Here is a 16,418-nt window from a genome sequence, read left to right as displayed (position 1 = left end):
TTTCCAAACGTCATCTACCATGACTCCAAAATTTTGTCATTTTTTTTAATGAACATTGAAAATGTATTTAGCAAGAATTTGCAAGTATATGTTTATAATACCGTTTACAGTCAAACATTTTGATGCACTGTAGGCTCAATTTTCGATAAATCAAAAATCTGTGTGGATCATTTGCGTAGGACAGTCTGAAGATGCTCTGTAGCAAGTTTGGTGTCAATTGAGCAAAAATTGTGGGAGGAGATAGGTTTAATATGTTTTACAGTTTTCGAAAAAAACAGTGATGGACTTCATAATTTGCAATAGGTTTAAATGTACAAAAGTTTCTTCAGTATTGGGGCTACATTTTGGTGAAAGTTGCAAATCTGTAGCACATATGGTTGATTTGTTGCGAATTTTCAAAAAAAGAGGACTATTGGCCTGTTTTTGCAGCTGAGGCAATCTGGCATGGGACTGGACCTTTGTGCAAAGTTTGGTGATTTTTCGCGCATAGGAAGTAGGATTTCCTCGGAAGAAGAAGAAGAAGAACATGCAGCACAACAATAGGGTCCTGGCAGCTTAGGCTGCCCGGCCCCTAATTATAAGATTTCACTTTGCTAGGCGTAATATATTTTTATTATTTTATTTTCATATCTCAAACTAGCAAGGAGGCTCTCTGGATTTGACGTTGTAGTTACAGTTCAGCGGTCCAAAAAGATACATACCATTGTTTATGTGCACAAAGGACATCAGCGGACAGGAAGTAAACATAGACCCAAGCTGTTGCCTGTCAATGCAATTCCCATGAAACAGTCTAGAAGCTGCCGAAGTGAAAACTGAGACTTTAAAAAGACTAATATTTTAATTTGAAGGATGAGCTCAAAATCAATAAATTATTAATTTATTTGACAGGTACCGTGTGCATGTGGCCAGAAAGCCTGGTTTTAGGGCTGGCCATGCAGTGGGGGAAATGAACTATATAACTTTTACATCAAAGGATTGCATTTGCTATTTTTTATTAAGATCAATAATATTCAGACGGCATCCCGCTCTTGAGCAAGTTCGGGTGATACTTCAATCTCTGATAATAATTTCACGTACAGAAAATACACTTACCGATAGCAAGATGCAGCCTGTGGCCAAAACTCTGATCAATGGACTGTTGCTGCAGTGATGGTAGTGTTACTTTACTGCTGCTCGACGTTTGTGCTCTAGATTGACTGGCCTTGAATTGTTCGTGCAGCTCTTGATGGTGGTGCAGCAGGTGGTGATGGAGGTTGGTGGTGTTACCTCTAGACGTTGCTACAACCGTTCTGCAGGTCCTACACAGTACCTGAGTCTGTAAATCTGTAGTCTGTAAGCCTCGCTTGAATCCAAAGTATTGCCAAATCACAGAGGTGCTTTTTCTTTTTGGCACAAGTGTTTCGTCCGCATTTTCACTGCTCTGCTCTCCTGCCTCCGCCATCTCTCTGCGCTCCTCTCACTACTAATTATCCTGCAGGAACGTGAGCAGAGCTGGGCATCATCTGATTGGCTAAACGGTGTGCATGCATGGCCCATGTGTCCAGGGCTCCATCTGATTGGCCAAATGTCAGCATGCTGAGTGTGAAAGCATGGTGCATGTAAACAAAACTTATCGCATGTCAGACCAACTTTTGCGATGTGTTTATCGCGCACATTCACATCGCGATGATGATGAAAATACGATTAATCGTGCAGGCCTAGATACAGCCAATAATAAGATGACAAAGGCATTGGCGGGAAGAATGGGAAATCTGTGGGGATCTTGACACTCAGTATGCATGTGAAGCAAGCATTTTACTCATTTGGCCGGACGAACTGTAGAGGCTGAAACTCACTAAGCCATGCAAGGCCTGGTTTTGATCTTTGTCAGGTGAAATGGTCAAGGTATTTTACTTCTGACCATTCACTGAGATCATTTCTCCAAGTGAAGCAAAGTAAGGAGAAGGGAAAATAATCCTTTGACGATCTTAAATCTAAATTTTTCAGGAAGCCACAGGTATCCTGTTATTGTTTCAACCCTCGGTTTCCTATTGTGGCACTGATTGTTTTCCCCTCTGGTGGCCATGGTTTACAGAGTATGACACATTACACTCTGTCTCAATAGGCCTCAGCCACCTGCGACACTGAACAATCCCAAACAAGGACCTCCTGTGACCTTGTGAATTGTGACTTATTGTGCCATTCATAGAGAATAAAGGGATCTAAGTGGTGGTTACGCTGGGTGTCACTAATAGAAATACAGTGATGGCACACGCTCTCCAGGTACTAATGGAATCCAGTCATGATGTGTAGGTTAAGTGTTTGGATAATAGAGGAGATGAAGAGGTATCATGGCAGTCAGCTTGACTGACGGCTCTGCATGATCTATTTAAAGTGAGATTTAGAGAGAATGAAACAACATGAGCTTTTGATGCATGGCTTACAGGGAATAATCGTTCTTTTTATTTCTTACATTGTTTGAATTTGATGACTTTCTATCATATTATCTTTTAAATTAATTTCTGTGAGTTGATATTTGTCCCCCTTTTTTTACAGACTGCTCATTAAGTACTTAAAACTAACACTCAAAACTTACATAATGTGACAAAAGTTATGTAAAAAGTCATTGTAAATGCATATTTTTCATTTCTAAAATCACAGAACCAAACTTAGCTGTACTCTAACAAATGTAGATGGTGTCTTACTAAACAGTAAAGCTGTTAACTCTGTTTCAGACTGTGCCACAACACTACATTTTCACATTATATAAACATATTTTCAAGCCGTTCGCCACCCATCTTTGACTCTCAGCACCTCCTTAATTCAAACTTGCATGGAGGATTTCTCCCTTCAGTCTCTGTAGTTATATCTCCCCATCCCCACAGCTCCTCTTCTCCCCCTCCTCTCATCTTCCTCTGTAGTTCTGACTTTTTGGGGGAAAGATCTGGAGCGATTATGTAACTGCTCTGACGCAGGAGTTTTCCATTTTGAAGTGTTATCATTTTGCGTGGAAAATTGTTACTGATGAGTTGAGCCTCCTAGTGTACCTGCTGTAGCAGCTGCTTGTGACCCCTGACCTCTCTTTGAATATCCAAAAGTGGAGCGAAGTAGCTTGAAACAGCATGTTATTGGAATAATGCTTTATAAATAGCTGTAAGAAAGCTTTATACACATCCAGTGTCTCCAGTCCTTTTACAGTGGGTCACTCTGGGGGACAAAGCATGACTAACAGGAATTGACTTTCGCTGTTATTACTTCACACTTCAAAGTACCAACAACATCAGTAATATTAGAGCAGCACTTCCTGGGGAAATCCCCATGAAATGTCACTGAGGCCTGAAACAGGGAGCTTTTAAGGAGAGATCAATAGTAATATGTGAGGTGTTTAGAGGACCACGGTCCAGGAAGCCCTCTATTACTAACATCCAAGTCCTGCTGTTGTGGAGAGCCTGAAGTACTTAACCTCGGGTTGTCGGCCCATGTGGGGTTACTTGATATGCAGATGGGAGAGTTCTTGATACACTGATATTGTTTTATATATACAGGGTTCTGGGCCACAAAACAGCCAGAAATTCCCATCACATGTCCAACAAGTTAGGTATATTACGTAATGCTGTTTACTAAAAAACAATGTTTTATTCCCCAGTTGGAAATAATAGTGGAGGAAATCGTGGATGGATCTGCTGCTGTGTTTGCATGTTGGTCACAGAAACACTTCTCAGATTTTGACAAAAGTTGAGGGACTGATGCACTGTTTTTGCATTTTCAAAATTATGGCAATTGACTCCTGTCGGTGTGAAAAGAGTCCACAAACAAAAGCATTTAAGACCACTGACACATTCATGCACTTCTGGGATTGACAGTTCAGTGTTTAGCTCAAACAAAGCTCTGAACAAATCCTGCTGTGTGCCAATCTGAGCTATTTTTTTAGAGGTTAAAACAAGCCACTTGTCACATTTTAGGCAACTATATTGCAACCAACGTAGGGGAACATAGAATAATGCCAAAACTTAAAGGGGCAAAAAGCTAAATCGTTTCATCGCTAGGTTTGCTGTTGTGCACTGCCTGTAGACCAAAACAAAGTATGTCATGAGCCACTCCTCCCTCTACCTCTGCTACCATTTAACAGAGGAGGGAGGGAGCGCGGACGCGGGACGCTGAGTTAGAGATTAAAATGCTAATTGCAAATGTTAGCTTGGCTGCTGGGCTACTCACCTAACACAACCGTAGCGCCTGACCCATTGCTGGGACCGAGCCGCTAATAACTCAAGCTCCGGACATTAACCCATGCTACGATTGTAACATTAAATTTAATTGAATCGACATAGTGACATGTGCTTAACGTTACTGTAACGCTAATTAAAACAGACATTTGACTTTATGTTGTACCTGTCCAGGAGAAGAAGAGCTAGCTCCGAGTCAGATTGTAGCCCCTTTAGCTCTCGCAGTGCTCTCCAACTTAGAAATGCAAGGCCAATGTTAATCCGAGTTCTGTCCCTTTCTTTATCCGACAACTTCTTTGCCAACGACCGTTGTTTCTTTAGAGGTAATGTCAGATCCTGGTCGTCTTCAGGTGAACGTTTCGTTCTGCTCTCCGCCAGTTCGCTTCGAAAATACGCACTGCCATTGCTCACTGGCTGTAGCCTTTTATAGGGAGGGGGGGCCAAGGGCTCCGAGAGGAGGGAGGAGGCGACGATTCACATGAATGTACATGAACGCGCAGCTGGACCGGCTTGTAAACAAGGGGCTGGAGATCAACACAGAGAGAGGATGTGTGAGGTCATGCTATACTCCAGATGAAATTACACCTCTAGTTCTTCACATAGCGATTTTTTAATTCCTTCAATCTAGAAAGGATGAATTTCCACTTATTGCCCCTTTAAGTCTTGTGGTACACTAAAGTAACTCACACAAAGGCGTTTTGCCTTATTCAGTGGTTTCACTTTAGTCTCTCCATATAATCAGTTTTTTTTTTTCCAGTCTATCTCCTGTTCCCTTTTGCTAATTCAGTCAGCTTTTGGCCTTTGCTGAAAAGGGATATGGAAATGTCTTTGACGATTAAATTTTGACGTTGTGAACATTTAACTCACAAGACTGATCAGGTGGCTCCACTTTCAGCATCTTCCAGGATATTCCCATAACGACATAATTAGTCTTTGTGTCTGGATAACATGAAACATGCCCAATAGTAGCTGATCTGCTGATTTAAAGACACCTCTTTCACATGAAAGTCTGTGGGGAAAAGTCTTTGTGGGCCCATGGCAGCACGCAACACTTGAAAGATGTGTGGTGCCACTGTGTCAAATCGGCCTTATGGCCCGGCACTGTTCCTGGAGGCCTCGGTTAGATGGCCAAGGTGACTTGTTTTGTTTTTGGTTTGCACCCTCTACTTTATCTGCTTTACTAGCAGATTACAACTGCGCATAAAGCCTTTCCCTCCAACTTCTGATTAAACTATGCTTAGTTTAGCTTAGTTTTTTTGACTCCAAACCAGTCGATGGAAACATGCCAAATTTGCATTTATCTTTTTCAAATTGCTGACTTTATGATTTTCTCTTCTCATACTGCTGTTAAACTTAAATTACACAGACTCTCTTTAAACTGATAATGAAACCTCAAACACATCCACTTCTTCCATTTAGACACAGTGGATAATTGGCAGTAAAAAATACTGATGTGCATAACTTTGTCTGTAGTTGCTAGGTTACAGCGGCTGGCTCATCTTGCTGTCATAGTCATTTTAAGCATCAGAAAGTTAAACTTGTGATAATAAAGTTTACTTTAACTGCCCCTGACTGACAAGCGAGTATAAAGGAAACAGAAACAGTGTATATGTCTCACTGTGTCTGTTCCTGTGATACCCATATCCCTGTGAATTCTCTGACACCCAGGAGATGTAAAGCTGTTCAATGGTTTTTGTGCTGCAAGCAAGAGAGACGTCTGCAGAAATTCAGGATGAGAAAGAAATAGGTGTAACAGAGAGAAAGAGGAGAAAGAGGGGAGGGGGATTCAAGACACTAGAGGCAGCAGACAGAGATGGAAGAAAAGAGAGAGGGGATGTGAATGAATAATTCAGTCTCTCCATTCCCTCTCTCCTCCTCCCTGCTGAGTTGGTGATGTTACAAAGATAGATGAGGAGAAAAGGGAAGGAAAGGGAATGAGACAAGATGAAAGGAGGTGAGAGGCGAAAAGAAAAGGAAAGGAGAGGAGATTAGACAAGAGGAGAAGAATGGGAAGGAAGGAGAAGAGAAAAGGAAAGGACATTAGAAATGATGCAGAGGGGATGAGATGAAAGCAAAAAATGGGAACAGAGGAGATGAAAGGAAAGGAGATAAAACCAAGAGAGGAGGGGAAACAAGGAAAGGAGACGAAAAGAGATATGAGAGGGGATGAGATGAGAGGAAGGATGGGAAGAGGAAGATAGGGAACAAAGGGAAGAGACCAGGAAAGGACACAGGGGAGAGTATGAGGAGATGAGAGAGGGGGAGAGAGATGGAGAATAGAGGAGAGGAAACAAAGAGAGGAGATGAAAGGGGATTAGAGGAGAGAAAAGGAGAATAGAGGAGAGGAAACAAGGAGAAAAGATGAGAGGGGATGAGAGAAGAGACAAGGAGAATAGAGGGGATGAGAAGAGAGGAAAGTTAAGGAGAATAGAGGAGGGGGTTAGAAAAGAGAATAGAAGAGGGTAAACAAGGATATGGGAGAAGGGAGGAGATGAGAGAGAAAAGAAGTATGAAGGAGAGGAAACAAGGAGATGGGAGAGGATGAGAGGAAACGAGGACAGGAGAGAAGACAAGGAAAGAAGAGAGGTGGAGGAGAGGAGACAGGGAAGAGAGGAGACAAGGAAAGAAGATGAGATTAGAGGAAGCGAGAGGAGAGAAAATGAGGCCACCATTGTTTAGCTTGGTTGTGTGTATACACGTATGCAACTCAGCTAGTGTGTGTGTTGGTGTGTGTATATGTGTGTGTGAGCAACAAACCCGTACACAGAGCAGTAAGATGAAGTCAAAGACGCAGTACGATGAATGTAATAGATGCCAGATGTGTGTGTCTGTGTGTGTCTGTGTGTTATCCTCTCAGCATTCAGCAGGTGTTCTCCCCCTCCACTCGGAGACCCACCTGCGTCACTAATCACTCGTTACCTTGGCAACAGTGGACTTCCCCGTGTCTCTGCCTCTGTGAGTGTGTGTGTGCTGGTGTGGGCGGGCGTCTGAGTGTGAATTATGACTCATCCTGCTCAGTTCAGAGTGGCTATCCTCACACTCCTGTCTGGGGAACACCCACCCACATCTGTTACCTCCCTGTATGTCTCTCTTTCTCCTCTTGTCACTCCATCTCTCCTCTCTACTCTTCATCACCCCCTCTTTTTCAACTCTTCTCTTCTGCTGGCGAGACTTTACAGATATGTGCCGTGCTTTGATTTAGTGTATCTTCATGAATGTGATGAACCTGTTGCAGGCTGTGTTTGTTCAGAGCAGCAGAGGAACACATTAATTAGCATGAGCAGCCGCAGTCACCACGATTAAACAAAGAGCGCCACCTGCAGAGATGCTGTTTGATCGACAAGCAATCCCTGGGAACAAGTCTAGCTTTTGTTGATAAAATGGAGATTGTTAATGAAGCCTTATTCTTGTGGGCCAATCTCACCATGTAAATCTTACATTTCAAGGAATAGTTTGACATTTTAGAACATTTTATTCTGTTTCTGGGAGTGCAATGAAAGGATACAAATTTAATGTGTGTGTGTGTGTGTTAAGTGCAGAGATGCAGTCAGGTGGTTAGCAGAGTATCCAAGTTAATAGACAGTTTTTAGGTTAGCTGTTCCCACCTTTGTTAAAGGGACAGTTCACTTTAAGATCAAAAATACAGATTTTACCAGGACCAGAGACCAGGCTTGATTGGCACACTTTTCACTCTCTGCCACACTTCTCTGGCATAATTAATGTTGAATATCCTACCAGAAAGGTCTCAGATATAAACACGTGTTTTAATGTACACAGATGTCTTCTAAAAAGTGATTTGTGATTCAAGTCATGTTGTGCATTTGTGCCAACCAGCCCCATCACAGGGTTGATTCGCACATGTTACAACACAAATGACGCATTTAATAGAACCAATTTTAACATTTAATTCAAAGAAGAACCAGAAAACACAAAAATTTATAAGAATTTCTGCCCATTTCTAAAACTAAGCAACATTTTTAAACAATTCATCAGTCGGAACATCTGATTTATTCAAACCATTCACCAGTCAAAATAATCATAACTTACTAACATTATAAGTATTTTTAAGCTTTCAAAACAGTTTTAATCTCTCAAAATACAGTTACAGCTACAGCTCTTAATTTTACAATTCACAGTTGTATGCCAACCAACCCTGCTCACATTTGACCCAACTTTGTGATGAAATGTTTGCCATGTTACCATCTCTCTTCACAGTCTGTCAAATCTTATATCAAAATGTGGCAATTCTTATGTCTATTAACGAAAAGTAACACATTTCCAATATCTCTGTTTTATAAATCATTTAGGCCACATACCACTTTTTTTTTTTTTTTTTAAACTGAAACGTTAACCCTCACCAAAAAAAGTTCATGACTTATATTTTAACTTAGCAAACATTTTAATTAAAACTTTTGTGTCTGTGACCTTCCAAGGACCAGAAAATAGCTGTATGCCAACCATATCACAGTGCAGAAAGGAGGGTGCATCTACTGCTAGCTCACCTAGCACCACTTAGCCTGCTAAAGTCATAGCTCAGCTGAGGACAACACCATTAATGTTTACATCTTATAGGACATAGACCAAAACAGCCCCAGACATGAAGTACTCAAAAGTATGTAGACAGCACTTTTTGTAAAACAAGTTAAAAGTGCCACAAATTAAAAATGTTCTGAGAAAATGTTCCCCATCTGGCCTCAAGCACAGTCCCTCTGTTGTACTGTACATCTTTGAGCTTCTTGGTGAACGCACAGAAAACAAAGATCAGAACCAAACAGTCATCTTCAGCCTCCCACATACAACATGTTCAGTACTTGTCTCAAGGTAGTTGAGCAGTTTTGGTGCCTGTACTGTACAATGACTTCTTTTCTTGTCGGCGTAGGCAGCACTTCTTTCTTGGTGTTTGAGAACAAAGACAGTCTTGCTCTCAGCATCCATCATTTTTGGCTGGCTCATTGGGTTTATTTGCATTGAATTGCTTTTTAAGGCGATGCTACAACTTATAGCAAATAGATGCGACTGTATAGACGCCAATAACAACCATTCCTGCTTATTTTGCGCCGAGTGCCAAATTGCATGTTGTTTGAAATCTTTTTAATTAGGATATGTCTTTTCCCTAATGGGACACTTAGATGCTTCATTTTAAGCCTGATGTCACACTAGAGGGGCACTAGCAGCCTAAGAGCTTCTTGTATGTTTTCACTCCATTACATTGGCGTTGGTGGTGTTTGTCAGCATTAAAGTTACAGGTTAGAAGGCTTTTGCTACACAGACAAGTATGTATAGAATGCTGTTGTCACCTTATTAGATAGCAGTATGCAGACCTTTACACTAAATTTCTTTTTCAGCAATTCTATGGTAAACATGTTGCTGTGTTAAGGCACAAAAACCTCTTGATTATGGTTAGGAAAAGATCAGGTTCGGCTTATAACACCCACATTTGGTGTAACAAAATCTGCTGGAAACACAGTGATGGATCACTAGAAACACCCAAGTTTGATGGTAGAAAAGTTGGTGGAAACACAGCAACGACTAGGGGTGGCAATTTCCAGGCACCTCACAATTTGATTCAGTTCAGAGGGCTACAAATCAATTGTAAAATGATTATCAATGCATCTTGACGCATCAGGGTTTTTTTTAATTTATATATTATATACATGAATTATTTTTCTTACTGTGTGACTGCATGCTTCCTTTAAAATATACCATACTGTATTTGTAGTGGTCCATAATTAAATAAACAGATGGATTTGCTTGCATACAGTGTAGCTCTTGACCAGGTCACTTTTCCATTCAACCATATAGAAGCCAAAATGCTTCAATACCCAAACCAGGGAGTGATAGTTGGATTATATCCATCTGTGGTTGCTCACACTAACCCATTGTGGGATATTTTTGCCTGTAATATTTCACCAGAAATAGTATTCAATTCACATACTGTTGAATAATAAATGGTCTGCAGCATTTTTACTTTGAAAAGTTAACTGCATTAACAGTTACTTAATTCATTTGAAAGCAGCTTTAAGTCTCCAGCCTGTGTGAGAATAACAAAATGAGGAGTGTTGTGCTGTGTTGTTATTAACGTAATGAGAGCAGCCACTGAGGGGGCCAGGCAAAGTGTTTTTGAGGTGAAACAGACCGAGCAGAGAGTTATGTTCTTCACCACAAAGTTGTTTTAAGTTGTTTGATGCTGCAGCGTTTGTTGTTCACCATACTGCTGATTGCTGCTCTGCTCCTTCTCTCGGTCATGGCGTAGAAAGTATTCACAATATATTTAACGTTCAGCAAGCCAGTGTAATTATTCAGACAATAAATGAACACATGCTTGCAACCTCCGCCTTTGTGAATATGAATTACGAGTTAACTGGAGCATGTCAGTATTGTGGACTTCCCTGTACTGCCCTTGTGGTTGAGTTCCACATCTTTCGTTCCGTCAGTATCACTTCATAAACATTTAGATAATCAGTTATTGACATTTGTGAATTGATTCCAAACTGTCCAGGTCCACATGACATGCATCTAAGAAATCAATTTTCCCCCACTCCTAGCGACGACTCACCAACGTTAAAATACCAATGTTCGCGGGTACAGATGGTGCTGGAAATGCAGCAACAGATCTCTAAAAAACACCCATGTTTGAGGGCAGAAATACAGCTGGATACACCACAATGTCTCCCTATGTCTCGGTTTGTTGGTCTTGCACAATGTTCAGCCGCATTGGCAGTCGTCTTACCTTGTAATTGCTGAACTTAGGAGTCTTATAACCGGTATCTATAAAGCTGATAACCACTATGAATGCCTATTTAATAGAGTGATGGCGTTCATAGTGGGTGGCTGTAAGATCTGTGGCTCCATCGGTCTTTCAACATCAACATGTCTCAGGCATAAGTGAACTAAGCAGCTCAGTGACGGCCTAGCAGCCACCAGAAGCCCCCAGCTGAGCATTACAATTATCAGGAATTATTTTACCCTGTCATCAGAAATCATGAAAATGTCTTGAAGGCTGATAGAAAAGTCACAGAGCAGTGACATCTAATGAAATACAAAATGATTAGTGTGTGGAAAAAATTCATTCAAGTACAGACAGTGAAGGAGCAGAGGATTTAGGAGAAAGTGGTGGTGGATGAATGCTGTTTTCTTTGAGTGCCTGTAGAGGGCGCTGCTGCCTCTGTGCAGACCCAAAGGAAAACTGTGTGGACACGCAGACATGTAAAGAGCTTCAAATAGAATAGAAAAGAATAGGAGTGTGTGTCTATGTGTGTGTCCTCTCAGGAGAGAGCTCTGGTATTAAAAGCATTTTCTTTTTTTTTATTTATGTACACTATTACATATTTCAGTTGACATGCACAATTTGTGTGTGTGTGTGTGTGTGTGTGTGTGTGTGTGTGAGAGAGAGAGTGTGTTCTCATGCAAGTCACGTACTGTGAAGCAGAAGGATTTGGGATGGGCAGATGTTTTTATTTTTTGAGGGGATGGATGGTGAAAGAGGGATGGGGTGCGAAGAATTTTCCTTTTGAAGTTTAAGAGCTGTGTCCCGCCTTCCTCCGATGTTATAAAAAGCAGCAGAGGAGATGAATTTTAATGTAAATGAAGCTTTGATTTATTCATAACTCCTTCTCTTGGACTGACCTGGATAAAACAGCGTACACACCCCCCTCCTCGCTCACACACGTACACACACATCTTTTTTTTTTGTTCTCTCTTTTCTGCTGTTTGTGAGAGACAAGCAAGGGCGAAGCAATGGTTCCTTCTGTATCTAAATAATAATGTGTCAGCAACATCAAAGACAAAAGAAGGGAGGCCTGTCGAAGATTTTCGATTTACCTGCTGAAAAGGCAAAAAAATGAATATCCAGGATGACAGACTGCTGCTGTTGCTTTATCTATACGAGTCTATGAATACAGGCCATAATGGGACCAAGCTAAGCAAAGTATATTAGGATGAATATGAGACAAACAATAACTGCACTGACATATTTTCAGTTCACACAAAGACCAAAATCTGATAAGCTCCTGTCTGCGTTCAGAGCTCTATTTGGTTATTGTAGCTTTTAAATGAGCAGGTTCTTCAATCACGCATGCTTTTATCTTGTCTGTGCGGGAGTCCCACACTGCTACTGATCATTATGTACCACACACAGTGAGCTGCCACTGTGTTATTGATGTGCTACCACTATTAATACTGTTATCAGTGAGCTCCTATTGTTGGGCTGATCTTCATAGACACGCTCTGGTGCCACCTAGTGGGCATGAGGAAAGACGTGCATTGTATCCCTGTGGTACCTTGGAGAGAACTGTCTGTTCGTCAGTGTGTATCTGCCTATGAATAGCACACACACACACACACATACAAAGGTGGAGATAGACAGTGTTAGAGAGAGGATGTTCTCTGTCCATGGTGCTGAGATATGTTTGTTAAAGTGCCCTGACCTGCCTCCGACGTCACCAAGTCTCAAAGCGGCATCCAATTATTTTTTAATCGCATATGCTTCAGCCACTGCACTCAAGTCCTTTTTGGATCCACACAACAAAGATAAAAAATACTTGAAAATGAATAGGACTTTCATTTATTCAGAACAGTTTTGAAACCATTCGTTTCCATAGAAATACCACCAATAAAATGCAGGTTATAGATACTGCTAGTACCATTAAACTTCTTTTCTTGCAAACCTGTGATCACCCAGACGAACACATGTAACATCCCAGTCACAGCCATACTATAGAATAGCTACAATCTGTATTGTGATCCAAAGGCTTAACCCGCTGAGGGAACTGATTGTGATCAGCATATTGAATTACAATCAGCCCGTTAGACAGCGAGATATCTTATATGCAAAGTTGACATTTGGGACTGGCAGTGATGGAAACAGTTCACCCCTGTGGGCACTTGAATGTGGTGAGTGAATTTCACGCATATGATGGGGCTTCCACCCTGCCTTCAAAAAACCCACACGGCCAAACCCCGCTGTCCATTGTTCATTATAAGGACAGATAGATTGGGAAAGGTTTGGGGATTTTCTTTGATATGAGTTTCCCCCAGAAGAAAGGAAAATTTCATTTCAGCGTTCTTTGTGTCCAGCTGGGTCCCTGCCCAGCTCTTTATTCTGGAGAGATGGCTGACCTACATGCTGCACTGGACAAAAGACAAATTCGTGCTGGCTTGTGAAATTTCAGGCAAAACTTCAATCCGAACATAACTTTTCAGAAATAATAATACTTCGTTTGACTTTGTCTGGTTGTATAATATCTATTGTATCCTTATTTGATTCAATAACCCCACTCATTTAAAACTGAGTGTTAAACATACCCACTCAGTACAGTGCTACACTTGACACTGGCCCACAGACTGTTAGATAAGGGAGGGAATGAGTGTACTCAGTCCTGTGGTGTTATCTTACAGCCGTCTGTGAAAGGTATAGGCACGTGTACAGTAGACAAACCCCACATGTGAGGCAGGTAGCCCTCCACCTTATCAGCCTGTCAATCTAGCCCACCTCTTGCATTTTTAAACCAGTCAGTCAGAAAGCCTGTCATGCATACAGACAGTGGGGATGTATGGGAGGAGGAGGAGGAGGAGGAGGAGGAGGTGATGAGTGGAGCACATCTCATTGTCTGCTTGCAGTTTGAAATAAAATCAGTATGATAGGGATGAAAATGCTTCAACATTTCACTGTAGCCACATTGCATATGCTTTGCACTCATGTTAAAGGACAGAGCTGTTGCCGTGTCTCATTCCTGAACCCCACCCGGGCACCTGCTACCGGTTCCAGCCGACCGTCCGCCGGTGACGTCGCCCCCACACCCCGCACACACCCCTCCACTGGCCCGTAATGAGCATGACAGGTTGTTTTTGGGAGCGCGTGTGTGACTGCTCGCTCGGCGCGTGGCTCCAGCAACGGTGTGGTTCCAGTGAGCGCTCGCGCCTTCCAACGTCAAGCCACCTAGAATGGGCACCACGGGGACATCCGGTCATTATTTTCAAAATAATAAATAGCCTATATATAATTGATAATGTAAGATGTGCTACATAAGTTTTAATATTCCCTGTTGGCTTGGGGAAAAAATTCTATAGTGACGCTAAATAAAAGCAGACATTTTATAAAGGAGAATTAAGATAATGACACTAAATCTCCACTAAAAAAACACAAGATGACATTGTGTTAATGCAGGAGAACTATAGCCAATATTAATGATATTTAAAAGAAAATAATATTCGTATTCGTGTGGCTGATATACATTTTTTTAAATGTATGCCTGTAATAAACGGGTGTAATTGTTCTTTTCTAGAGTTTAAACTGTTAGTTGCGTTTCTAGTAAGATTAAAATAATATTTTTCCTAAATAATGTAGATTGACTGAATATTGACCACTTGATGGCAGCAACAAGTAGTGAAATGGCAGCAGATAAAAGGGGACTAATAGACTATGAATACAGTAAATTTTCATTCTGCTGAAGGTTTAAAATTCTCTTCTGTAAAGTGAGCCATTAATGTAATGGGTTTGAAAAACACAAACACCATGAAGCTTTCACTTTGAAAGCCAACCCGCCCTGTTTCCGGTGATGCTCCGGGTAACTGTCGCTAGTTTCACGCAGCTGGAGCGGCTCGCGGCAGCACGCGCGCCTCGCGCTTCTGTCAGTGGAATACAAACGGACGTTTTTCAGAGCAGAGGACAGAATTGCTTTCTGAGGCACTATTCTCCTTTTCTCCCGGTTGTGTGTGTCTCGCCTGTTGACCATGGGAACACAAAGTGACAAACGGGCTCCGGTGGTATCGGCTGGAGGAGCCGTTCAGTGACAGCTGTTGTTATCTGACTGACAGACAGACCGGTGAAACGTGACGGACAGGTAAACCGCTGTGCGTTTCAAATCAATGGCCTGGGGAATAACGGCAACAGAGGATATGCTGTAAGGCGAAGTGGTGTGTTTATCTCGGACTTTACCGCGTTGTGGCTCAAGTATGGGGTCGGTATAGCCGGTAGAGCGGAGACTGGAGGTTTGCGTCTGGTTTTGTCTGCGCTCCGTCCCCTCCGGTGGACACAGCTGAAGAGACTGGAGACACGGACGGAGACGGGGCTGGTTTTGTTTCGGCGGAGACATGGCAGCGGCCATCGCCAGCGGTTTAATCCGGCAGAAGCGACAGGCGAGAGAGCAACACGCCCACCGACCGACTACACACCGGCGGCGGAAGAGCCCCGGTAAGAAGCAGGGGCTGTGCAACGGGAACCTGGTCGACATCTTCTCCAAAGTCCGGATATTTGGCTTGAAGAAGAGGAGGCTACGGAGACAAGGTGTGGGGGGAAATGGGGGGCGTACAAACGCGCACATGCATGACCACAGACAATCACACACACGCACATAGCCTATATATTGATATGCAGATGCGCGCGCGCTTCCATACATACACACACACACACATACGCAGGAATGCACGCACGCCTATATACACTTTTTTACGCGCGGACACAATCACACACAACCACCTTCACACATGCACGCCCTGGCTGGTGCACACTCGCGCGCGCTCATACACGCACACACACCCGAATCATGCACAAACACAGAATGACAGACTCGCCCCTCTTTCTCTTTTTCCCCTCTCTCTCCTCTGTGGTCACACACACACACACACACACACACACACACACACACACACACACACACACACACACTGTCATGTCTTGTAGTGCCCTATGGTTCAGTAGTTTCCAGGTACATCCATTATTGAAGCCTCAGATTAGTCTGTCTAGCCTCTCTCTCTATCTGTCTCTCTGTGCATCTCTACCCCGCTCTCTCATTTTGGGCTCATAATTCAGAGAGCCCTGTCACCACCATGAGACTTTGCCTCAACATTAGCAGAACGTCGGACTAAAACACAAGGACAGGAACAAAACTAACACCTCTCTCTTGTTTAGAAATCACACTTTGCTTCATCTGTTCTCTCTCTCTTGGAACGAAAAACACAGACAGGTTTTTGTTGGCGTGGAGGTCAAAAAGTAAAAAAAATTCACATTTCAAGTCCCACTCAAACACCATTGTTCAATCACGGGACAGATCTCGCCGTCAACCCGCCGAAAATTGATTGGTTATGGCCATGAATGCAGATTAATGAGAATGCTGTGATTGTGTGCTATGGTGAGCGTTCAATATAGCAAAGGCGATAAGTGCTGTTGTAATCAATTGATTGTGTGAGAAACCAGCAGGTGCCGGTGTGCGGAGGGAT

The 16,418-nt window shown here is 42.4% G+C and overlaps 1 protein-coding gene across 2 annotated transcripts in view; it reads left to right on the top strand.

The window, feature by feature from the left end:
* The window catches only part of LOC126401752 (fibroblast growth factor 14-like), a 70,199-nt gene that overhangs the window by 16,595 nt on the left and 37,186 nt on the right, over positions 1–16,418 (top strand). Inside the window, exon 1 of one of the 2 annotated variants that reach the window (XM_050063229.1) lies at positions 14,821–15,486. The exons of the other annotated variant lie outside the window; for it this stretch is intronic. Coding sequence (XP_049919186.1) covers positions 15,294–15,486 — 193 coding nt within the window. The 5' untranslated portion in view covers positions 14,821–15,293. Of the gene's footprint in view, positions 1–14,820; positions 15,487–16,418 lie in introns of those variants that run through there. 2 annotated transcript variants of the gene reach the window in all.

The sequence above is a fragment of the Epinephelus moara genome, chromosome 15 (genome assembly GCF_006386435.1).
Source record: "Epinephelus moara isolate mb chromosome 15, YSFRI_EMoa_1.0, whole genome shotgun sequence".
Classification (NCBI taxonomy): Eukaryota; Metazoa; Chordata; class Actinopteri; order Perciformes; family Serranidae; genus Epinephelus; species Epinephelus moara.
This window is presented reverse-complemented; position numbering and strand designations above follow the sequence as displayed.